The 26,292-nt window shown below is 34.2% G+C and overlaps 3 protein-coding genes across 3 annotated transcripts in view; 1 reads left to right on the top strand and 2 right to left on the bottom strand.

Moving 5' to 3' along the window:
* Positions 1 to 26,292, bottom strand: part of LOC130223542 (uncharacterized) — a 160,987-nt gene that overhangs the window by 105,131 nt on the left and 29,564 nt on the right. Inside the window, 5 exon segments of the mRNA XM_056456383.1 lie at positions 24,422 to 24,471; positions 24,959 to 25,018; positions 25,474 to 25,557; positions 25,656 to 25,865; positions 25,951 to 26,265. Coding sequence (XP_056312358.1) covers positions 24,422 to 24,471; positions 24,959 to 25,018; positions 25,474 to 25,557; positions 25,656 to 25,865; positions 25,951 to 26,265 — 719 coding nt within the window.
* On the bottom strand, positions 1,132 to 18,038 carry mettl25 (methyltransferase like 25). Its single transcript, XM_056455879.1, has 12 exons — positions 17,766 to 18,038; positions 16,893 to 17,060; positions 16,641 to 16,759; positions 15,965 to 16,555; positions 14,779 to 14,926; positions 10,783 to 10,880; positions 10,333 to 10,362; positions 9,774 to 9,847; positions 6,385 to 6,478; positions 4,979 to 5,053; positions 4,830 to 4,901; positions 1,132 to 2,457 (listed from the first exon to the last, which is right to left on the bottom strand). Exons 1-12 carry the CDS (start codon positions 17,968 to 17,970, stop codon positions 2,362 to 2,364), a joined length of 1,770 nt encoding a protein of 589 aa, XP_056311854.1. The 5' UTR covers positions 17,971 to 18,038; the 3' UTR covers positions 1,132 to 2,361.
* Positions 17,843 to 19,801, top strand: ccdc59 (coiled-coil domain containing 59). Its single transcript, XM_056455881.1, has 4 exons — positions 17,843 to 18,427; positions 18,790 to 19,135; positions 19,241 to 19,346; positions 19,536 to 19,801. Exons 1-4 carry the CDS (start codon positions 18,274 to 18,276, stop codon positions 19,698 to 19,700), a joined length of 771 nt encoding a protein of 256 aa, XP_056311856.1. The 5' UTR covers positions 17,843 to 18,273; the 3' UTR covers positions 19,701 to 19,801.

Raw genomic sequence — 26,292 nt, 5'->3', positions numbered from 1 at the left:
GGATATGGCACAAAGCATCCGCTGGAAGATGAATTGGTGAAAGAAACATAAGAATGGTCAACAGTTTCATTTGAGGAAAGCATTAGACTGGCACCAACAAATTCAGTGCAAAGTGCTGCAGCAGACATACTAACTTTATTTTTTTTTGGTCCAGAAATAATGGCAGAAAACTGGCATTGTTCTGATCAAGTGGTACCGTGATAAATGGACGTAGTGCTTTTAGAGGAGGAAAAACCATTAGAAGCGGGAATAGTTAGGAATGTGGCCTACTTTTCTCTGAAAGAATCAACTTCCGTCAAAAAGTCTCCTAGTGTTTGCATTCGATAAATAAGGAATTATAATTACCATGATGACTGACTGCACAGTTATTAAAAAAACTGTGTCGAGTAGTAAAAATTGCCAGTGCAATTGTAGGTAAAGCACAAAGACAACTAAATGAAATTGATTTAATAAGAATTAAACAGAAAGCACATGTCATTATTGAAGATTGTTCCCATCCCTTACGTATAAAAATTCAGCTTTTGCCCCAAAAAGACGTTTTAGGCAACCTCAAGTAAAAAAAAAGTGGATCAAATGTCCTTTAGATATGTAAATACTGGGTTTTAAGTATGAATAGGGTTTAATTGAGTTTTTTAATGTGGTTTATGTGATGATATTGAATGTATTTGTGTTGCTTGTTTTCTATGATATGTGTGATGTGGTTGTGTGGTGAAGCCAAAGATACATTTCCATTTGTGGACAATAAAGAAAGTAAAGTAAAGCAACACTTTGGTTTAGGTCACTATTCACAATATTTAGGGTTTCTGCAGATTTCTCCAAGTCAAATTTAAGACTTTAAGAACATTATGAATGAAATATCAGACATTTACAGGGCATAATGCTAAGGATTTTTTTGATAATGGCTATTGGAATATTTTACTTGCTACATTAAAAATAAAATTCAGTCATTTCTTAGCCACAGATTTCAAATAATTCAATTAAAACATGGTTATATACATTTATGCATATTTAATTACAATTATTTTTCTTTAAAAAGACTAAATTAAATTTAGTATTTAATTCAACTAAATTTATTCACAACATACATTTATGCATAAATAACAAAAAACAAATGTTATTGTAAGGATTTAAGGAAGATTATTTACCAATATGGTTATTTGAGTTAATCCATTTGACTTTTTTTTAGATGGATTGCTGGTTGTACCGAGTGGGTAGCTTTACATAGACAAAGGAAAATTAAGACCTGTTTTAAAGTATTTACAGGGTTTCTGCAGGCTTCTTCAAGTCAAATGTAAGACCCTTTAAGGCCATTATGAATGAAATTTTAGACTTACACAGGGCTAAACACTATTTTTTTCTCTGGTTACTTTTTTATTAGGTTCTGTTTTAATGGAAGATCATGTAAAAGGTGTTGCTTTAGTTTTCTTTCCCTGATTAGGGAATTTAATTTTGAGAATTTGCTGTAAAAATGTCTAACCGCTGTTTTTGTTGACTTCCATTTTGTTCAACTATGAAAATCAATGGTTAGAAATTATTAGCTTTCTTCAAAATATCTTCCTTTGTGTTCAACAGAAAAGGAAAGAAACTCATAAAAGGGTTGTACCCCCTTGAGTTTGAGTAAATGTTAAGTACATTTCATTTTCATAACCCTTAAAGATTGAGCAAACACATTAATAGTAGCAGTGGTATAAACACAGGTTTTTCTTTTCTGCTTTAAGTGCTTCTTAAAGAAGTTTAAAAGAGTCACAATAAAGCAATGGCATGGACAAATCAATCAAGTTAAGATAACAGCTACCTCGAGGTGTTTCGTTTATGAATATTAACTAAAAAAAGTGAGACGGGAGAATAATGGGCTGTGGGGAACTACTGAAAATAATGAAGAGCTTAATGTCCGATTAATATTAAAGGTGTGTTAAATAAGTGGAAGCACAAGACGTCTCAAGTGTGACTGATGTCCTTATAGAGCTCAGCTAGGCTACGGCTGATTTATGAAGCAGTCAGTCTAATGAGCACTAAAAGCAACGTTCTGCATCTCATTGATCACTACATCTTTCCGCTTTAAGCTGCAGACCCGACTGTTATGCATCATAACTTGAACCGATCCGGAGGCTAAAACAGAGTGCAGCTGGACTGAAAAACTGCTTTTAATTTACTGTGAACTAGCCTGATTAGCTTTTTTTGTGAAATATTATTATGAATAAAAGAGCATTTTTATTGTTATGGTTGGAAAAATAGACAGAAAAATTATTTAGACTTTGAAACAATTATTAATAATACAAAATAAATATAAGAAAGTTCTAATAATACTTTAAAACTAAGTCAATATTTTACACTAAACTGCAATGCTACCAACTTCGATCCTCAATCTGTAGATTTCTTTATACCAACAACTGCATAACATCTTGGAGACTGAAGAGGGTCAAAGAGTTGAACCAGTGCAGCATGAGATACATTCTCCTGTGAAAAAAGAGAGAGATAGCTTAGATGTAAAATCACTTGAGATTTTAAATTGTATGTATAAATATACCTTCAGTTGATATTAACAATATTAAAGACATGAATCTGCATACATGTAAGTTTTTTATTTGTTACAGAGGCTACACTAATCTACATGAGATTTACTAACAAGTACTGACTCATATATGTATCAATAATACAGGAATGGGATAGGGTGTATTCTCTACATATGTTTTTCTTGCTATATGTTATTGGTGAATTTAATAAAAAGAATCAACCAATAAAAATATGTTGTTGTTTTTTTTCGGGAATGCGACTACACTGTCTATTCTATACATTTTTTTATTTAATTAAAAGAATCAACCAATAAAAATATGTTGTTGTTGTTTTTTTTCGGGAATGCGACTACACTGTCCATTCTATATATTTTTTATTTAATTAAAAGAATCAACCAATAAGAAACAGTATTTCAGAAATGAGACTACACGGTCTTTTCTGTGTTTTTGATTCAATAAAATGAATCGAGCAATAAGAATCAGTATTTCATGCATGTGAATTGACCGATAAGAATCAGTATTTTGGGATTGATTCTTCACTGTCCATTCTATATGTTTCTGATTCACTAAAAAGAATTGAACAATAAGCATTAGTATTTCAGTAATGAGACTTCACTGTATATTCTCTATGTTTTTGATTCACTAAAGTGATCTGAACTGACTCATAAGAATCAACTATTCAAGAATAGAACTACACAGTTTGTACTGTGTGTTTTTGATTCACTGATGATTTCTCATAAGAATCAGTAATTCAGGAATGTATATATAAATCTGCATGCATGTAAATTGACCTATAAGAATCAGTATTTTGGGATTGATTCTTCACAGTCCATACTATATGTTTTTGATGTATTAAAAAGAATCGAACAATAAGGATTAGTACTTTAGTAATGAGACTTCACTGTTTATTTTCTATGTTTTTGATTCACTTAAAGAACTAAACTGACTCACAAGAATCAGTCCCTAAAGAATAGGGATACACAGTTCTTACTGTATGTTTTTGATTCACTAAAATGTATGATACAAATCAGTAACTCAGGAATGAAAATATACTATTTGTGTTGTATGCTTTTGGTTCAGTAAAAAAAACTAGCTCTTAAGAATCAATCATTCAGGGGTGGGACAAAACGATTTTATGCTATATGTTTTTCATTCACTAAAAAACAAACATATAAAATATCAAATAAAATTGAAACTAAAATAAAATAATGATAAAAAAATTGAAAACTAGTCGTGCTGTAAAATGCATAATTTAGAAACTAAAATGTTCAAAAGAATCACTGATTCAGGAGTCAAAATACACTGGTTATGTTGTCTGTTTCCGCTTCACAAAATAGAAAAGACTCATAAGAATCATACAGTTGGAAATCAGACTAGCATGTTTTAGATTCACTAAAATTAAGTAAATGGATTAGTTCAGGAATCAATCTAGCAATATATACACATGTATCAGAAATTTATATTGAAATAGATACTTATTTTAAAATTCAGCTCTCAGAATAGAAGAAGAGTATTTTGATACGGCCCAATAATCAGCTTAACTGCGCACAGGTTGTTTCAATCCAAAATACATATTACAGCTCTCCATAATCACCGCTGACCAAAGCACGTTAATATACTTGGCAGAACAGCCAGAGTACCATGTTATGAAATGGTTTATACAGGACGAAACCCTTCTCAGGCCAAAACTGTAAAGCAGACTCTGATTTCAACGCGGTTAGTGAAGTTTACAGACAGTCAATGAGAAACCTTATCAGGTTGCCAAGCTCTTTAATATCTGTCATGCACAAATCATAGACCTCTGTGTAGAAAATACGCACAGGGCTTACATCGGGGAGATTTGACTTGCTCTGCATTACATGACTGATAAGTGAACCCTGTAAGATCATGTGGAAATTATTCCCGGGGAAACTTGCTTTGTGGTTACAAACAAAATGGTTCTGTCATGCCCTAAATTTCCAGTCTAACGCTCTTTACAGATGGCTGAGTCTGACACTCCTGACTGTCGTCGCGAGGAGGTTTTAGGTTTTATGTTTAAAGCCTGGTGGGCAAGAAGGAAATAAAGGTGTAACACAAAACCTCTGAACTCCTGTAAGTTGGAAACCTTTGAAAACCACACTTTTTTGATCGCTTCAGAGTTGTTGTAAGTAGCTGTTAGTATATGCTCTATGTGAAAACATTTTTTCATTGAGGCAATCGGTGTTGTGTGCTGAAATAAAGCTTGAAACAAAAGCCCCTCACAGTTCTCTGACTGTATAAGGATTAAACGTCTTATGCAGTAAACATTTAGATGTGTCATGAGATTTGGTTTGTCACCTGCTCTTTCAAGTAGCAAAGTCTATCCAGGAGGATGAGACCCTCTATACAGGGAGCCAGAGTTACTTTCAGCTGAGGAAGATGAAATTAGAAAGTTAGTACTGAAGATGGAAGTTAGCAATGAATTAAAAGACATTAACCTTTCCTACCATGTTAAAAGCCACCATTTCATTCATCCTTGGAGTGTAGCGGTCGTGGTAGCTTTGAATGTCACCATCAGATAGCTGAAGAAAACAAGAGAAATTGATCAAAACAATTAATCTAGATCTTAAAATCTTATACTTATAAATTAGTGATATTAAGGAAATCAATTAAGGAGGTAAATATCATTGTGGCAAATGAGGCAGGGCCGAGAGCCATGACGAGATTATCAGAGACACCCGGATGCATCACCTGCATCAAGTCTCATGGCTCTCGGCCCCGTCTCACTCGCCACAATCATATTCACCGGTACATCACAAATATCTGCTGCAGACTAATATAAATATAATTAAGAAATAAATATTATAAGAAATATATTATGAAATATTATATTATTATTATATGAAATATTTCTTATGAATATTTATGAGAAATAAATATAAACACAATTAAGTTTATAACATAATATAATTTATATAACATGTTTTAATTTAAATATTAGACTAGCATAAGACTGATTAATGTCCAGTGTATAAAATAACATTTTAACCTCTGATTCTTTTTAATATATCTGAAACGTCACTAATAATATAAAATTTAATAACACGTTTATCTAAATTTTAATCAATAGCATCATACTAATAATAAAAGTGTATGACGCACACACACACACACCAACCTGATTTCACTAAGACATGTTCTTAGATCGACATCTATGTTGATCCTGGAACAACATTTCAATCAGCCAATCAGAATTAAGAGATGCATTTACGTTTATGTTAAGTTTAGGCTTATATAGTTTATGCACTTCTACATGATTGTTAACCAACTATTATTCACCTCTGAATTTGGGAATAATTAACAGTTATGCTTGAGTTTAGTGGAAGGGAATAGGTATGGATTACATTTTCCCAAAAAATTATGTTCCAGGATCAACATGGATGTTAATACAGGATCGCATCGTACTTGGCAAAATCATGACGTGCTACACACACATATCCATATATATATATAACATTCAAAATATTATTTAAACATTAAATTTATATTTAATAAAACTATAAGTGCATATGTTCTATATTGTTTATTATTATTATTATTACTATTATTATTATTATTATTATTATTATTATTATTATTATACGTCCTAAACATTTACTTAAAATCTTAACATTAATTTATTTATTTTTTAATAGCTCAATTAAACATTTAGATTTCTCTCCTAAAACAAATAATCCAGCAATATCATCAGTCCTTATACTGACGTCTTTTTAATTGTCTCTTGCTCTTTGTACCCGAATGTTCCTACATGTCAAACATACTTTGGTCTGTTTATCTCATTAGCTTCATTGTGGTGTTCATGTGGGCAGACTGAGAAAACATTCAGCGTAATGCGAGAGCAATGGCTTATTACTTTGGACTCATCCAGATCCAGCTTCCTAAGTGCTCGTCTGACGTAGTCTACAAACGACGTGGCTTTGGAGTAGACATTCCCAACACGCTTCTCACTGCCAACGGGACATAAAACACACATCAATCTACTGCATCATAAATACATTTAAATCACTGTTAAAATCAGTTATGTACTAAAAATAAGTCACATGCATAGAGTGCTAATGTAGTCTAATATGCAAATGCACTCAAAAATGACTTTTGCTTCTTATTTAAAGGTGCCATGAAATTAAAATTAAGTTTTTTAGATGGTAGTATCAGTATTGTTAGTTTATAAGAAATAAGCTAGTGTGCTCCAAAATGCGCATAAAAAAAGGGTTGATGGAAATGCCAAGATGCGCATAACTGAGTAGGATAAACTTTTTATTCGATAAGAAAAGATGTGCATAAACTACAATGGAAACACATTTACTGTACAAAGTCCAGTATGTGCATTAAAAAGTCATTTTTTTATATTTTGATTATTTATATTTATATTTATATTTATATTTTTTATGATTTTGTTATAAGAAATCATGTGATGATAAAAACGAAACCAACAGGCTGAGCATGCTGTAAAACATCAGAAATGTGGTTTCGGTTATTCTTATTATATTATTAATTACCTGCAGTATTGTTAAGAATGCCTATGCTCTGCGTCTCATTCCATGTCTTCTGAGGCGCAAGTAATTTATTAAATAAAGAAAAGATTCACACAGTTTCTCCAACCGAAGCAAATTGAGTTTTTACTTTTGATATTTGGTGCCAATTAATCAGGAAGTGATGATTTTGTTCTCTTTGACTACGTGGATGGAAACAGTGCATTATTAGGACGTCTTTTATGCGATATTCCAGTTATTGTGCATAAATTTAATTCGCATCTTTGGATGAAAACATAGCTACTGACAGAGCAGTGACAAAAACAAAATGCTATTGGCTGTTTTTTTAAAAAGGGGAGGAGCTACACTATGTCCCACTCTGTATTTGTGTTTTGGATGAGATTATGTCAAATATCGAATAAAAATGCGTATTTCAAAGCACTTCACGGGACCTAAAACTACTTATTTAAAACTAGTTGTAATAATACAATTCTTACGTTGTTTTTTTGGGGGGGTTATTTTATGTTCAAAGCACTTATATTTGTAAAAATGATTAAGTGTGCACTCACACCATGCCATCCGAACTTTTGCCAGGCACATTTACTGGTGTGAGTGCTCTGAATCAGGCTCAGACGCGGTTCAAGTTGGCCGGCCCTGGCCCTGTAAATGCAAAGCGTGCCTGAGCACGAAACTGAAGACGCGACATCACTTTTAAGGGACTGTTTCATATGGATTTATTAATCATTCTTGCTGTTCAATGAACACAAACTGTCATAGTTTATTAAAGACGCAAACCCCTCACTGCACGTCAGCTGTATCTTCAGCAAACCTCTAAATACGTGCAGCAGGAGGACTTTTATGATAATTTATGAGCGTCAAAAGTTGTAAATCTCTTTGGCAAAATATTTGACTGCGTGTCACTGCATCCCAACGACTAAAATGATTAACTAAAGCAATCTCCACTGTGCTGAGCGAGAGCACTTCTCTTCCTGTTAAACTGAACAGTCGCATCATTGATGACGTAAGTGCACTCAGGTTCGGAAGGCAAAATGCAGTGTGAGTGCAGGCCGTCGCGGGTGAGGGGAGGGAGGACAACTGAGCTTCAGCACGGTTCAAGGCAACTGTACCTAGTGTGAGTACGATTAATCGATTTGTATTGGGACAACTTGAAATTGTGTGGAAATTGTGCACATTTTTTAGTGTAATAACTTGCACCTTTTATAAAGCTGCTTTGAAATTATAATTATTGTGAAAAGCGCTATATAAAGTACTTCTAATAGTATATAGCGCCATATTCATTAAATTGAATAGGCTGAACTTTGCACTACTTGTTGACTTGTGCATTACCGTAACCTGATGGTTTGGCTTTGACTCACAGAGGTTTATTAAAGTTGAAAACAGGGGCTTTAGAGTTTGAGTCACAAGCATCAGTCACCAGTGAATCAGATCTGCTCTGCAAAGCCACGATCAAGTATCTCGATAAACACTTTTCAACCTCCGCATAAGGAAAGGAAGGACCGGAGGGAATCTGGATGCCTCTTTATCCTCTCCTCTAGTTTACTAAAGCTATCTGGTGACTAAAACAAAGGCAGGCGCTTGTTTTCTGTCTAATGAGCAGATGATGTGTTGAAAGCGCTGTGGATGAGATATCTGATCTGGGTGTTTGGGAGAGGATCGGCGTCAGTGAGGGAGCTCAATATTTGTCATCTGGTGCGCTTCACACTGAGAGTGGCTCATCAGGGGGTACTGAATGTGTGTTTACACTTTTACAGACAAACCAGAACAGCAAAATTATGGATACATTTTTTTGGTTTTGCACAAAACTATAATTAAATGTCTAAACTGCTAATATTTGGTTAATATCAGGTTTTGGAGGCTTTTTCAGATATTAAATTTAATGTGGTGTGTAATATAGCTGTGAAATGTAAAAGGTCAGGAAAGTTTCCAAGATCATAATTGTTTTCCAAAAGAAAGCTCCAATTCTGAACAGCCTGAAACTAATTTGTGAGTAATACTAGTGCTAATTTATGCAAAAACAACAACAAAAAAAAAAAAACGATGCATTTTTGTTATGAATTTGCATATTACATGTCCAAGATCTTCAGTGGTGGCTTGGAAGCAATGAGAACTTTAACCCATAAACACTGTAGATGTAACTGAAGCTATGGGCTGTTCATATAACTGTGTTTACAAGTGCTGAGGAAGCTTCTGAAGCTGAAATTCAGATATGGTAATGCCGTTTGGTTTTAGACATGCACCATTAGACATCCACTTGAGCTCTAACCAATCAGAGCAAAGCAGACTGTTAAGAAGGCGGGGTTTAAAGAGTCTAGGTGAATGAACTGTTTAAGACACTGTGAGAAAGGTATGCAGCAATAAATATTATAAAAAAATCTAAGTATTTTGGACCTAATATGGATGTAAACCTACAGTAGAAACAAAATTAGAAAACTTTCTATTAGCATAATAGGGATACTTTAATTTTACACTAAAATCCATAAAATAGTCCAAGCTACTTATTATTAATAGCATGCATGTACACTGTAAAAAATTATATGGCAAAAAGTCTTGACAACAAATGTTTTTATGCTACTTTAACTTATTTCAATGAGGTAACCATGTTTAATTTAATATTTTTGTCAGTTTGATTGATATAAGTCAAAATGACTGGAAAAGTTAATTAGATTCAGCTAAAAACAATCTAACAAAAAATGCTCATACATCAAATATGGCTTATAATTTACAAAGTAATGTTAGTGCACAGGATGGATACCTTTTAAAGCAATCATAGTGATCCTGTAAAATAACATGAAGAACCGCCCGATAAAACAGTGACTCCATCGGCAGCTGCAGCAGAGAAGAAACCCAGATAAACCACAATCCAAACAATTTTGCTTCATTTCAAATCAGATTTTGCTTATGTTTGCTTACTTATTTATCTTCTTAATGACATAATTTGAAGTGTTTGTCCCAGTTACGGGAACTTCAAAAACCCGATTGGGTCATATTTTCCATGACAATTATGTCATCTAAACAATCAGACTTGGAGAAGACAAAAAAGCATGGAGATAGTTCAGGCTGACCGCTTCAACCCTGAACTCTCCCTCGCTTTTTTTGAAAGAGGAAAAATCTAATTAAAATACACAGTGCATCTAATTAAATCAGATAAATATGCATATGCTGTCGAGCCTGACCGACACCACTACGATCAGCTGTGCAAACAGTTCTGATCGGATGAGACTGCACTCCTTGTATGCAAATCCTGCAGGGGAAATGGGTTTTTAATTGAAATATGAATATTAATATGATGCATGACACAATCAAGTACTCACCCCTCCTCCGGCAGACACTCTTTCCAGAGCCTGAGAAGAGAAAAAAAGAGTTTGTGAAAAGCTTAACATTAGCCAAGACTGCAGAAAACAAGCTTAAATTGAAGCAATGGACACTTTTAATCTAATAGTATATAGATAGATAGATAATAGATGATAAAAAGATATATAGATGGATGGATGGATGGATGGATGGATGGATGGATGGATGGATGGATGGATAGATGGATAGATGGATAGATAGATAGATAGATAGATAGATAGATAGATAGATAGATAGATAGATAGATAGATAGATAGATAGATAGATAGATAGATAGACAGATAGACATGTAGAAAGGTTAGCTAAATGTAACTTAATGTTTGTTGCAACATTGAGCTCATAAGCAAAGGATGTGGTTGCAGATGCGTGGGCTATGTGAGATGTTTTCGTGATGTGTGATGTACACTTACAAGGCAGGCCGACATCCTGGCATTTCGACCACAGAAACAGGCCTGATCTTTCAGATACTGACTCATAGGGAAACCACACATATCATCACGGGTACACCCTAAACAACATCCACAAAACAACACAACAAATATAAAGAATCAACTAACTGTTAGAAGCTATTAGTTACTAGTTAATTAGTAACTAATACAGTTATGGTAACTAATAAACTTAACTTTTCTGAATTTGATTGTAATGCAATAATGTGCACGTTTGCTAAAGCTGCTTTGAAACAATAATTATTGTGAAAAACACTATACAAAGAAACTTAAATTAAAAGAAACTTAAATTTAAATTGAATTGGATCACATTTTAACATAAACTACCATTTAAAGGTTTAGGGTCATTATGTTTTGTGGTTTGATGCATTTATTGAGCAAGGATGCATTAAAAGTAAATGTATTATTTTAATACATGTTCTTTTTAAAATGTATTGATCAATGACCTAAGAAACATATCTCAGTTTCCACAAAAACATGAAAGAGCATGTTCATGTTATTTATTTCATAATAAGAAAAAAATATTTAGCAATTAGATTTTTAATTGTATAATTGTAATAATATTATTAACTAAAATATATATATTAACAAAAATAAATAAAAACGTCTAAAACAAAATGCATCAACAAAATTTATTAAACTTATTTTGTTGTAGCCAGTTGACAAGGCATTTCACATTTCATTTAACAAAAATATTAAATGATTTTTTTTTTAATTTAACAAAACATTTAAACCAAAATATATTAAAAAAGTAATGCAAATAAACCCTTGTGCACTGTTCAAATTTACTACGCTTTTGTTATGTTCGGGATAAAAACATCCAATGAATTAAACTGCTGCAAAAATGCATCAGATAAAAAAAAAAATTCACATTTTTTTGCAGAAATATGTTAATCAACCTCACTCCTGATCAAAACTACTAAATTGTTTAGATAACTACAGGATTTTAACTCTTTAATTGCCAAGTTCACAAATGATGTCACTGATTTGGTGAAAAAAAAACACTCAAAATTGTGTATTTTCAATATAAAAAGTAATTGTGGACTGCATTTTTTCCCTTTTATCACAGTCTTGGACATGTGAACAATTAGTAATAACATTGGCTTTGATGCATTGTTAGATTTTCATTTTTTTCCTTAATTTACTGTTGGTGGCTGTTTTTGCCCCATTAACTTCCATTATAACCATGTTTGATGGTGCGAAGAGTGTATTGTTGAGTTGTTTTTTTTTTATTTTCTCCAAATATGTGTCAAAATAAGATTTGTCAGCAAAAATCATTCAGCTAGCTGAAACACAGAAAAAGTTATGGCCTAATTAAGACTCAAAATCACCCCAGAGTGGATGAAAACATCCCCAAAAGTACATAAGGGTTAAAAAACAACTAAAAATAAATAAATAAGTATCATATACTTATTTATCATGTAACTATTTATCTTTAATTATCTTTAAATATCTTTATCTTTTAATTATATTATCAAAATTAGCTGACTGCTGAAATAAACTACATTTAAAAAAAGCATAACATTTTAAAACAGTTACTGCAAATTAAAAAAATAATTATATCCTTTACATATTTTTGATTAAAAAAAAGCAACCATGGTCAACAGTAAAGACTTCTATCACAAAAACAAAGTCTTACCAATTTAAGCTTTTGGTGTATGTGAAAATTAAAGCAGATCTCTTAACCCTGAACATTTTGTGGATTAGAACATGCTGAGCACATGCCATTCAAACAGACCCATAGTGTGGTTTGGGGCCATTCGTCGCAAAGATAAACACTATTTACTCCAGATATCATGCTAATCTAAACCATGCCAAGCTGAACAGAATCCAGAGTCCAGCACAGGCCTGGAATATGTGCATGTGTGTGAAACAGCAAGTAAAGAAACAGTACCAGTAATTAAATTATGAAATGCTTAACTCATGAGTGAAGCTTGACACTGTTTTGAGGCGACCAATCACCAATATAATGAGCAAAGACAACTATACGTAAGACATTCAAAAGTTGACTGCTTAACTAATGATGTTTGTGAGTGGGACTTCCTGTTTCCTGTTTTAGCTGGAGCCTTTGCGAGGGCTTTTTTTGATTTGAGTCAGCAAATGTAGGCCTTGGTTGAAGATACTAAGAAAAGTAACAGACTGTCAAACTGAAAACATCCCAGAAGTAAAATCTGCTCAGGCAAGCAATACTTTATGCAAAATCTTTGTGACTGTACTGGTGCTGCTAGTGGGACAGAAATTACCCACTTCACCTTTAAATGCACAGCATGATTTATTGAGAGGAGACTAAAATTAGATAAAAGAGCAATGACTACAGCAAAAAGACTCTAATTAAAATTTTGGAAGGTTACAGCAGTCAAAAGTGAGAAGGAAGCGTTTCGGCCCTTGATCTGAATGACTTTAATACATGTCAGGCCACATGCGGATAACTAGGGTCTCATAGAACATCACTACGCATCTCTCACAAGGCATTAATAGTCTCTCACAAGACATGACTAGCATCTCATAACACATAACTAGTCTATTACTAGTCTATTGCAATGCTTAACTAGTCTCTCACACTGCTCTGGTGTTTCTTGCTCATTTTCAGTCTCTTCCACAGTTCAATGTAGTGTTTTTTAATATATAAAGTTCGAGTTGAGTTTAGGTCTGGACTCTAGGTTGGCCATTCCATTATTTCAGTGTTTTTAGCTTTAAGGAACTACTTTACCTCTTTTGCTGTGCAGGAAAACTCCGGCTGATTGGATGGTGAACACAGAGATCTTCAATTAAATCTTTTTTTGAGACTAGAATTTACAATGTATTGTATGTTTCCTTTCGGACCCCATTTGTTTCATTACGTTTCATTTTTGTACAGAACAAAAATGAGCCGCTGAAGGCCTGAAAACTCTGAAATCTCCACATGTTGTACTGACTCTTCTTGATTTACAGAGATCAAACAGACAGTCTGTTGAAGGGAGAGTGTTTGTGATGTCAGTCCAACTCTCGCACACACTTCATGCGCTTTAGTTCTGTCCTTTCAGCAACTGAGAGCCTGTGATGTGATCCCCAGGCTTTGCATGACATTAAGACGTTATTGTAGTCCCGCTGTGCTACACAGCAAGGGACGCTGACTTAATCGAATGTCATTATGTGATCAAAATATCATATTTTGTAGGCAGTCCACTCCTTTCTGCAGAGCTTGCTCTATGAGTAAGTGTGTAACATAAAGAGAAAGACAGACTGACAGAAACCACATGCACTTTTGGGAATAGCACCATGTCTTAAAGGGAAAGTACATCTAAAAATAAATGACATTTTGAAATATACAAATTAAAATTGTATGCAAAACATAAAATAACATATTCAGAAATGTTTCTATTTATTTATTTATTTATTTGTTTGTTTGTTTATTTATTTATTTATTTTTTATTTTGGTCAAGCCAATTAAATTGTTGTGGTTGGGTGAGGTTGTTTTGGGCTGAATTAACATTTTTAATATGCCAACCATAAATTCACTATTTAATTAACACTATTTAACTAACTAAATGTTTATATTGCTTTATGTTGTTATTATTTTTGACCCAGGATTGGCACAGAACTGTAAAAGAATGGCAAATGTTTTATTAGACTAATAATTTTTTATGTATATAATAATAATATAATAAAATATTAATTGTTTACATTATTATTACTGTTTATGAATCAAATTACTTACTTAAAACAATAATTACATATTATAAAAGAATGAATTATACATTTTCTTTTTATATAACTACTACAACATATATTAATAACACATTAATATTACTCAAGTTACCAAGCTTTTTTGCTCTGGGTTGGTACAGGGCTGCACATTTCTGGTAGAAACATTATGCAACGAATCACAATAACACATATCTCCTCTTGTTTGAAGACCTGAACAGATCAGACTCAGTCAAACAGTGTGTGTGTGTCTTTATGAACAGGATGTTTTCTTACCCGCTCTGTCCTGATCAAACTCTTCAGACAGCAGGTGGTAGCAGCAGCCCACACTACACACTGCCCGCAGCTCCTGCTTGGCCCTGAACATCCGCAGGGAGCTGGAGGCCAAATCTCCACACGTGTGCAGGCCAACCAGAACTGCATCCTGGGCACAAGCCAGGGAAAAAGAGAGAGGAAAAACGTCATTTAGCGAAATCAACACAGATCGTTTGCCATCTCTCATTGATCATCATAATCTGCGACAGGACACGCCCAAGTCCTTCTCCGTTCTTGAGCTCAATTTCACCCAATTAACATGATTAGGATAATCACTGGTATTTCGCTGAGCTGTAATAGCAACGATACAACTTCAGCTTTATAATCAAAGCACTCAGCTGGACTATTATTGCAACATATTGTGTCTCTTGCGTTATTATATAAGTTTAGTACACATTTATTATTTGATCCTGAGAGAATGTCATATGATATTAATTCATTAAACACATTTACAGTGAAAAATTATGCAACTTTGTTAATTTTGCTTCAAATAGGAAAAAATATATAATTTCTAATATATAAAACATTTATAAAAGCCTTCAATTAGGCTGTGTGAGGAAAAATATTAAGAATAAAAATAAAAAAACTTAAATAAGTCAGAAAAACTTACAATAATCATACAAAATTATTGTACATATTTATTATTAAATTAACAGTTTTAGTAATAACAACAATTATTAAGTTAAATTTAAACAGAATTATACATTATATTATTAATAAAAACATACTTTAGAACAATTAATAACTCTAAAATACATTAATAATTTGTAATAATTAAAAATAAGTTATTTTTTACTAGTTACCCCACCAATAAACTAATGCTACATTATTATGATTATTATAAAGTTGTTGTTATTGTACAAATGAAGCCGCTTATGTAAACATTGTTAAAGTTTTTAAAGTATTTAAATATTTGTTTAATATTTTTTCATTGCTGTTGTTGTAATTATTATTAATATTATTTATAAAATGTTTAATAAATTACTTTATGTTAATATTACTTATAATTATCACTATTATTATTTTACAGTTTTATTCCTATATTTTACATCACAGCAATATTATTTATTTAATAATAAGCAATAAATTCCAATTAAAAGAATGATGATTTGAATACAATTATTCTTCCCTGGTTCCCACCCCTCACCTCCAGCTCTGTGATCAGTGTCTTGAGTTCAGTTTCTGCAGTCACATACGAGGTCAGAGGTGAAAACAGGCTGCTGTTGCTGTCTTTCCTCTTCCCTTCTCTGGCTTTCCTCTCCAGATTCTCCCTCTTCCTCTTCTCCCTCTCCTCCACACTCAGCTGGCTGGGGTGAACTCGAGGAAAGACGTCTTCAATGACGTCCAGGGCCAGCAAACTGAGAAAACTGCTTCCCGCATCTGCATCACTGTTGTCTAATGGACATTCTGCAGCATTATTTGATGCTAATAAATCACTACTGACTTGTTGTGATAAAGCACTGCTCTCAGTTTGTGCTTCAACCCCTTCTTTTGTAATACAGTTTTTGCTGCCATCACTTTCATTGTAGTGTTCTTTGCTCTCATCATTGCTCTGCACACAGTGATTCTCAATGAATCTGTGCTGCTGATAGGATTTGGAGAACTTCTTCAGTTTCCTATTCCTCTCATGAGCTCCATGTGTGTTGGTGCTGGAGGAATCAATCCCAAATACTTGTAGATTATACCGCATTGATAGATAAGAGCATAGGTAGCCTTTTCCTGAACCCACATCTATGACCTGAGGAGATAAAAAAGATGCAATTCAGAACAAAATTATATCAGTTTTTAACTAAATAACTTGTTATAAATCGTAATAATCTTACCTGTTTGACTCGGCAGCATTTAGCTAAACTTGCCACAACTTCAGACATCGCCTGCACCTCATGAGCCTTTTTCCAGTTCATGAACTCATCTGGCGCAAGAACTTTATTTGATGACTGTCCTATGGGAATTAGAGACGATGCGTGAAATATGACCTTGTAATAACCTGAATGTGACATGCATAATAAATCACAATAGATATGCAGTGAATGTAAATGTGTTTTTCAGTGCTTCTGCAAAAAATTTAATAGAACCTGCTGCTGTGTCTCCACACATCAGTCTCAGATTGTGCATGAGCTCCTCCAGCTGCATACAAACACCCAGACCTGGTAAACAGTGAGCTTTTGCTGCCCTCAGAAGGGCTGATATGTCCAGCAGTTTTTTTGAAGCATTGCAGAAACCAAACGTGGTGTTTTCCTTCTCTAAAAAGCAAAAATAGGAACTGTAAAATACAACGTGTTTCATACACTCCACTTCAATTAAGCATAAAAATAGATTTTAATTTAGAGAAGGGGATCTAAAAAGTATTTGGTAAAAGGGAAAATATAAATAAAAGACATTTGAAAAGCAAAATACAAAATTAACTTTGTAATGTGGTCTCCCAAACCCTTGCTAATAAGTTAAATTAAATTTCAATTTGAATTATAGCAAATGATTTAATGTGCGTTTTCCCAAACTATGTATATATATATGATGTGTGTTAAATGAATGCGTAGAATAATGAATCGTAGTATATAAAGTTCACAAATGTCAAAAAAAAAATACTGTTTTAAAATATTCATAGTTTTTTTGCATAATTCAACCAATAATAATGCTACAACAATTAATGGAATTGTTCAACCAAAAATGTATATTTCCTCATCATTTATTCACACTCAAGTGGTCAACTTTTCTAAATTTCTCTCTTGTAAACATAATAAGATATTAGGATGAATGAGAAAAAGCCAACATTCACAGTAGGAACAATAAGTACTATGGAAGTACGATGGAAGTACGTTTTCCTCCAGCATTCTTCAATATGTCCTTCCCAACAGAAGAAAGAACACGTGTAGGATAAGTAAATGATGACAGAATTTTTTATTTTTGTGTGAACTATCCCTTTAATAACATTTAATGCGCTTTCTTACCTTCTAGCGCCCCCGTGCTGTCCTGCGTGGAACTGATAGCACACAACACATCCTCTGGACTGACACTGATGAACGTGCTCCAAACATCCCGCGTGTAAAAGTCCACAGTGTGTGCGTTTGAGATACTTAAAGATATGGATAGAAAGCGCTTTACTTCATCTATATTCTTTTTAACCGTCACGATATGTAGGTCATTAAAAGCCATCGTTTATAGACACAGCAAAGTGAGTAAACATCAGCAGAACTGTTAGCAGTTGACACATTTTCTGGATCAAAGGCATAAGTAGTCAAATGAGGATGTGATTCATTTTAGGTGAACTAATGCGCGGCCATTTTGGGTGTACCATGCAGCGTTGTGTTCAATGGGAAACTTAAATATATTGTCCTTACACAAATGTCGTTCTTTTGACTAGTAATGCCTTGTTGCGTCATTTTTGTGCGTCTTTACACGAGTAACATCCGTTCTGTCCACATTCTAGTGTGTGTACATGATGATTTAACGTGAGACATGGCACCTTTAAAACAAAACGCTAAAAGTAAAGGTCGGATTAGAGGAAAACAGTTTAATAAGAAGTTCCAACATGGTGGTTTGTCTCAAAACGCAAAAAGGAAACGAAAATGGGTTCCGGAGGACAAGGTTTTTGATGGTAGCTTAAAAGAGGGTGAGTATCTGACTTAAAATCCAACCACATAACTACATAAATGTATAAATGAATATGAAAATACATTTAAAAACATTAAAGTAAAACTTACTTCTATTGCACACGTGTCTCGTTCATATTAAGACGTAAGTAACTATTTTAAATACATTTATAAATTTTTGTAATAGTATGTTGTCAATTAATTTTGGACAAATGTCAAAATGTTTTTTTTAAATAGCGTACAATAATGTATTCAGAGAAAAACGTTACGTCATCGACCCATATGTATAAAATATGACTGATTAATAGTCAATAGATTTCAGAATCTCTCTTTCAGGCTACTGATTTAATGTAATATGTTCGAATATTTTATTTGCTCTCAGGTCAGGGATTTGCCTTCAAAAGGAAGGAGAAGGTAAAACACGAATACAACAAACTTCTTCGAAAGGAGAGGAAGAGAAGGCAAGAATCAAAAGTCCAGTTAGAGGAAGAATATCCTGAGCATCTGAGACATCTTTACCTGGCTGAAAGAGAACGACTAGATGAAGAAGAACAGGAGAAGAAGAAGAAAAGATGTAGAGGGAGAGCGGTAGAGGACGAAATAGAGGACGATGATGATAAACTAAACATGGATTTGGGTTCTTCTAGCATTGAGAAAGACATTACAAATACATCGACTGATCAAACTACTGCTCCTGATTCATCTAATGAACCAGCACAGCCTGAAAGGTATAGTATTAGCAAGTGTACATGTTTATACATTTATGCATATACATATTATAGTTAAGCTATCCATTTATAATGACTTGACACATTTTTGATTTTTCTCATCAGCTCACACAAGGCCCAGTTTTTCCAAAGGAAACAGAAAACATCATCATATCAGAAGACTAAGCAAGAATATGAGAGGATAAAAGAGGAGCGTGCACGAAAAAGAGAGGTGAGGTGGTCAAACCAGCTGGGATGATGGTTAGAGTTAAAAAAAAAAAAATCACTTCTTTTAAAGTCCATCAGTATCAGGGAATTAATAAATAGGCATATCCGCTGTCCATTAATGAAGCTTTATCATGTAAACATACACATTTTTTCATTCAAGATTGATGCATATTTTTTTTTGACGTCTGTGTAGGAAATCTTAAAAGACAAAACTCAGCGGGAAGAGGCTTTGAAGAAATACAAGGAAAAGAAAATAGCCACATATCAGTTGTTGAAAAGAAAAACCAAGAAAGGACAGCCCAATCTAAACCTGCAGATGGAGCTTCTGCTGCAAAAGATTCAAGCTCAGCGTAAATAATCCGGTATCTGCCACTTAATGAGACTGTTTAAGGTTTGAAGCATTTTTGAAGCACAAGTATCAATGGAACATGGCACAATAAACTTTTATTTGTATCACAAGGATGTACAAATCATCATCTTTACAAATAATACTTAAAAATAAATTGCACAATATTTGAGAAACAAACAAACAAGTACACAATAGTAGCTACTGCAGTACGCTGCAGAAAAGCATGTAACATTTCATATAAAAGGATTAGAAATGGCATTAAAAAACAACCTAAGAAACTCCCTGTAGCTAGTACTTGAGTAAATGTAATATATAGTGGGTGTGGGCATTGATTTAACTGGTACCCCCCCCCCCCCCCTTTATTTGAGTCTTCCATATCGTCATAGTCTGTTTTTAAAAATAAAAGCAGATTCAGGTTTCATTGTCTTAATTGCATCAATTCTTAGTTTAAATGTGTATAAATATTGGAATAAATACAATTATATAAATAAAAACTAATCAAATATGCTTTTAAGCAACAACCTACCCAACTGGTTTCACTAATCTTCATTGCTGTTAATCACATCACAGCGCTCCTCCTGATCTCCCTCTGTTACACATGACATACAAGTTGCACGTTATAATACAGCTTGTGACTGACTCTTATGTTTACTCCTTGTAAAGCCATCAAGGTAATATATCGATAATAAATTATTGTAAATAAATTGTAGTAAATATTAAATTATAGATCAGGGGTGTCCAAACTTGGCCCTGGAGAGCCGGTGTCCTGCTTAGTGTAGCTTCAACTTCCTTCAACACACCTCCCTGGAAGTTTCTAGTATACCTAGAAAGAGCTTGATTAGCTGGTTCAGGTGTGTTTAATTGGTGTTGGAACTAAAATTTGCAGGACACCGGCCCTCTATGACTGAGTTTAGACACCACTGTTACAGATAATAAATTGCACTTTACTCACCTGTTAAATGCCCATGGTTCTGTTCAATAATGATGACATCATCATAATTCTCTGGTGTGACCACTACACAAACAGAATCAATAAATAAATAAATAGAATAAAATGTTCTGACAATGTTTAAAATATTACTCTAAACATACAGAAAAGATACTCGTAGATAAATATAATTATATTTAAAGTATATTTGTTTAAGTCTTACCTTAGATACGTTGTAATATTTCAAATAACTGAGTGATTAAATCCATTTCATTTAGGAATTTTTAATTTTGATGTGAATCACATTTGATATATTTTATACTTTATGTTTATAATTCCATGTTCTCATATTTTTATTTGAAAAATATTATATTAAATACCGAATGCTCTGATTTCCCCCACAGTTTAAAGATATGCGCTATAGGTGAATTGGGTAAGCTAAATTGTCCAAAGTGTATGTGTGAATGAGAGTGTATGGGTGTTTCCCATATGGGTTGCGGCTGAAAGGGCATCCGCTGCGTAAAGCATATGCTGGATTGACGATTCATTCCGCTGTGGCGACCCCTGATTAGTGAAGGTACTAAGCCGAAAAAAGAAAATAAATGATAACTGAATATACTTTATCTCTCTAACCTGAGAGAATATCATAAGCATTTTCATATCCATGCAGTTCATCAGCAATGAGACTTCCTGTTAAAAAAGAGCAGAATAGACAGATACATGTTCAAAAGGTTGAATATTTATTTTCTTTTGATCCTAAAACATAAGGATTAAAGACTATTTATTTTATTGGCCTATTAACCAAGCACACGTGTATTCTCACATGAAGCCATTCTTTCTGAAATAGACACAGGAAGAGAAAAACACACAGCTGTGCCTACTGTATATGTGCAAAATATGAGCTCTCTTTATGACACTTTTAAAACTGGCAGAAAGAAACACGCATGTAAACATGCACCTGCAGCTCTGTGGTTTTCTGTCAGGAATTCTGTGGCAGGAGGTTTATCAGGCTAATAATAGATGAACATCAACTGCCTACAGACTCTTTTATTAATCATATTAAATGAGATTGATGCTCATGTCTCACCCCTGGGTGTAAAGTGACGGTTTGTGTGCTGAAGATTCTCATAAAGGGCCTCAGTGGTGGTCCTATGGCTTCTCTTAGAGAGAGCTGTGAGTGTAGACACACAAACCTGCTGTCAGTTCACAACACATGACTGATCACACACTGAAGAAGACACAATATGACAGTCTCTGGATCTCTCTTACCTCTCCTCATCACTCTGTTCTGCTGAATCAGGATAAGCAGCGGCACCAAGAGCAGTAAGAGCACAACTCCCAGTACAATCAGCAGCACTGGGGGGACTGGGAGAGTTTCTGGACAAGTTTGTGGAGGAGAGACTGATGTTGAGCTCACTGTCTGAGAAACTGCAGCAGAAGATGATGCTGATGTGGCAGGAGTAGTGGACACTGACAAATCTGTTGACAAGTCTATTAAAACAGATTCAAAATCATGAAAATGACTAATTAAAATAAATAAAATTACTAGAATTCAAATTATTAAAAAATCAGCAGTGACCTGCACAGGTGAGTCCAGCGTGCTCTTTGTGAGAGCAGTTAGTGTGGTTGTTCAGGGAGAAATGACAGTCCCATAGGTGAAGCTCATTCCCTCTGCACTGGACTCTGTTCAGCCACACAACACCTTCACCAGCACCAAAGGCTGAATTCCCATCAGCCCTCAGTGCTGCTCCACAACCCAGCTGCCTGCAGACCACCTGAGCATCGCTGATGTCCCAGAGATCATCACAGACTGAGCCCCACACAGCGTTATGATACACCTCCAGCCTCCCAGAGCACCAACCGTTCCCTCCACGCAGTCTGAGAGGAACATGAGCTGAAACACACACGTCAGACAAAAAAAAAAATTACTGTAAAGCTGGACATGACATTGTATTTTATAACATCGTTATCATCATTAAAGGCATTTTCTGTAAAAGTTAAATCATTTATAAAATTTAACTGACACAAGATCTTAATTACTAAACAATACACTGGCCTCTATTCAGTTTCAAGTGATATGAGGCCATCACTGCTCATTTAAATGTATTATTTCACATCTTTATATTTTATACTTACTGGATTTGGTTAGAGTGATTAATAAGGACAGTAAAACAATTGTCAAATTTCTCTCCGTCATCTTCAGCTCATCACTCCGTCTGTTTCTGTGTGTTTAAAATAAGAGCCTGTGTGAAGAAAGAGCCTGCGAGAGAGAGAGAGACTCACAGCTGCCAATGACTCTCACTGTTACCTTATTAGACACAACAGAGGAAATCATCAAACACAATCAGTGACAAATCAGAAAGCAGCATTTGGATTGTCTCCATATATATTAATAAAGTGTGAGCGCTGATGAGCGGGACTCCTCCTCCAGCGTCAAGAAGAGACAGTTCACTGAGGACAGACTCGTGTCAGTCAGAAGTCAGGCTGGAGATAAACACACTAAACTTAAAGCAGATGATACAGAAACACTGCAGATTATGTGAAGCAGCAAAACCTGTCACCTGCAAACAGCACATACAAGCTCTGATGGCTTAGAGAAACATAAAAAATAATATAAAATAATAAATTAATCCAATAATTAATTATTTTAACTTTTTCATAATTTATTTTATTTCATAAATGTAAAAGTAGTGAAATCACTGCTCAGATGTTATGAAATATTAAGTTAAACATTTTAAATGTCTGCTTTTACATTTGAATACCACTGATAATCTTTTGATTTCAGTTCTGTTGTAAATAACATAAATAAGCCTGTAACATTTGTAAACATAATAATGATTAACTATTTTCTAAATTGTTGTTTGCATAATTCAACCAATTAATTTTACTTTTATTTAAATTTCATTACAATTGTTTTATTACATGCTGGAAATATTGCACTATTCAAATACATATTATGCAAATATAATAATAATATTATTATTATCAAAGGACATTGAAACTAATATCAAAATTGAATGAATAATTGGACAAACACTAAAATACAAAAACTTAAATTTATTATTGAAATTTGCAAAGCACATAAGATTTCATATACACATATATAAAAAAATGTAATTAGATAAAACAGCACTTATGCAATAGTAATATAAGAAACTCTCAGTATCTCCAGAAAAGATAATATGATTTCATCAACAGAGACAGTGGGTGTGGTTATTGAGTCATAGGACCACTCCCTCTTTAGTTGACTCCTCCTCTACATCGTCATAGTCTGTAATTAAAAATAAAACCAAACTGATAGTTTTCAGTCTGATAACTGCATCATTATTTAGATTAAAATGAGTTTAAAGAGCAACATAAAACAGATATAAAATATAAAGTTGTTAAACGTACCCAAGAGGTTTCTCTCATCTTCATTGTTGTTCTTCACATCATCTTCCTGATCTCCCTCTGACACAATAAAACTGAATATTATTATTCGTCACTGAACTCTTTACCCACATCATGACTGTCTGAGACTATTACATTCAGTACTGATAAAGCCACGAGGATTCACTAATGTAGAAATGCATGTTTAGTTTTAGCAGGTAAATCTGTTTGACTCACCTGTTAAATGATCATGGTTCTGTCCATTAATGATGACATCATCATAATGCTCTGATGTGTCCACTACACATGCAGGAATATACAAATAAAACAAATGTTAGATCATAATATCTGTACTAAGCATAACTTTAAAGGTAGTTATAATGTTAAACATTCACAAACAAGAAATAATTAAACAGTAAAAACCTTTTTTAATAGGGGTCTGTTCACTCGTCATGACATCATCATAGCTCTCAGGTCTGTCTTCTACAAATTTAACATGAGACATCATCACTCACACGATGACAAATATATACATTTGCATAGATTTTATGAAATAGTTTAAATATATCATCCTATTAGAGAATAAGTAAAGGATACCTGTCTCTAGATCTGGATTCATGCCATCAGTGATGACATCATCATAATATCCTGGAGTGATTTCCTTCATCATCTTTTCTGCATTGAAAATGTTGCATATTTAGTAATATTTTGGAAATATACTATAAATATATTGTTGCAGGTCTCAAGATAAAGAATCATGGATAATTACTGAGGTCACTGACCTTCTAGACCACTGTTGCTGGTGACATCATCATAATAAGCCGTCTTGAACTCTTTTTCTGATTAGTGAATATTGGAGTCATTAATCACATAGTTTAGTGGTGGAATCATATATTTGATATTGATATGAACTTTATTTGATATATATCTTGGTGATGATGAATCAAATGATTTATTTTCACTCTCTAACCTGAGAGAAACTCGTCTGCATCTTCATACCCAGAATGCAGTTCTTCAGAATTGAATCTCCCTGTTGAAGGAGGAAAAAACAGTCAGAAACAAGACTTAGGATTATAAAGTGTTGTGTGAGTGACAACATGCAAAAAACATGAAAAATATTTTATTATTAACCACTGAAGACATAATTCACACAGATCTATTAGAAAACACACATTAACCCACTCCTGCCTTCCAGAAATATGCTCAGGAAGATACACACACACACACACACAACTGCACCTGCACATACCAATATACTGTATGAACCTCTTCTTATTACTCCTAAAAATACACACAGGAAGAGACTCTTACTGACACGTGCACACACACACACACACGTAAACATGCACCTGCAGCTCTGTGGTTTTTTGTCAGGAATTCTGTGGTTTGAAGCAGGAGGTTTATCAGGCTAATAATAAATGAACATTAACTGTCTACAGACTCTCTTATTAATCATATTAAATCAGATTGATGCTCATGTCTCACCCCTGTGTGTGAAGTCTTTGTGTTTGTGCTGGATCTCCTCATAAATGGCCTCAGTGGTGGTCCTGTGTCTCCTCTTAGAGAGAGCTGTGAGTGTAGACACACAAACCTGCTGTCAGTTCACAACACATGACAGATCACACACTGAAGAAGACACAATATGACAGTCTCTGGATCTCTCCTACCTCTCCTCATCACTCTGTTCTGCTGAATCAGTATAAGCAGCGGCACTAAGAGCAGTAAGAGCACAACTCCCAGTACAATCAGCAGCACTGGGGGGACTGGGAGAGTTTCTGGACGAGTTTGTGGAGAAGAGACTGATGTTGAGCTCACTGTCTGAGAAACTGCAGCAGAAGATGATGCTGATGTGGCAGGAGTAGTGGACACTGACAAATCTGGCAAGTCTATTAAAATAGAAAAAAAAAGATTAAATAAAAAATAATTACTAGCACTAAAACAATTTTAAAATTGTCCATTGACCTGCACAGGTGAGTCCAGCGTGCTCTTTGTGGGAGCAGTCAGTGTGGTTGTTCAGGGAGAGAGGACAGTCCCACAGGTGAAGCTCATTCCCTCTGCACTGGACACTGTTCAGCCACACAACACCTTCACCAGCACCAAAGGCTGAATTCCTATCAGCCCTCAGTGCTGCTCCACAACCCAGCTGCCTGCAGACCACCTGAGCATCGCTGATGTCCCAGAGATCATCACAGACTGAGCCCCACACAGCGTTATGATACACCTCCAGCCTCCCAGAGCACCGGCCGTCCCCTCCACGCAGTCTGAGAGGAACATGAGCTGAAAACACACATCAACATCATCGAC

The sequence above is a fragment of the Danio aesculapii genome, chromosome 4 (assembly GCF_903798145.1).
Source record: "Danio aesculapii chromosome 4, fDanAes4.1, whole genome shotgun sequence".
NCBI lineage: Eukaryota > Metazoa > Chordata > Actinopteri > Cypriniformes > Danionidae > Danio > Danio aesculapii.
The sequence above is the reverse complement of the archived record's forward strand: the minus strand, read 5'-3'. Positions and strand labels throughout refer to the sequence as shown.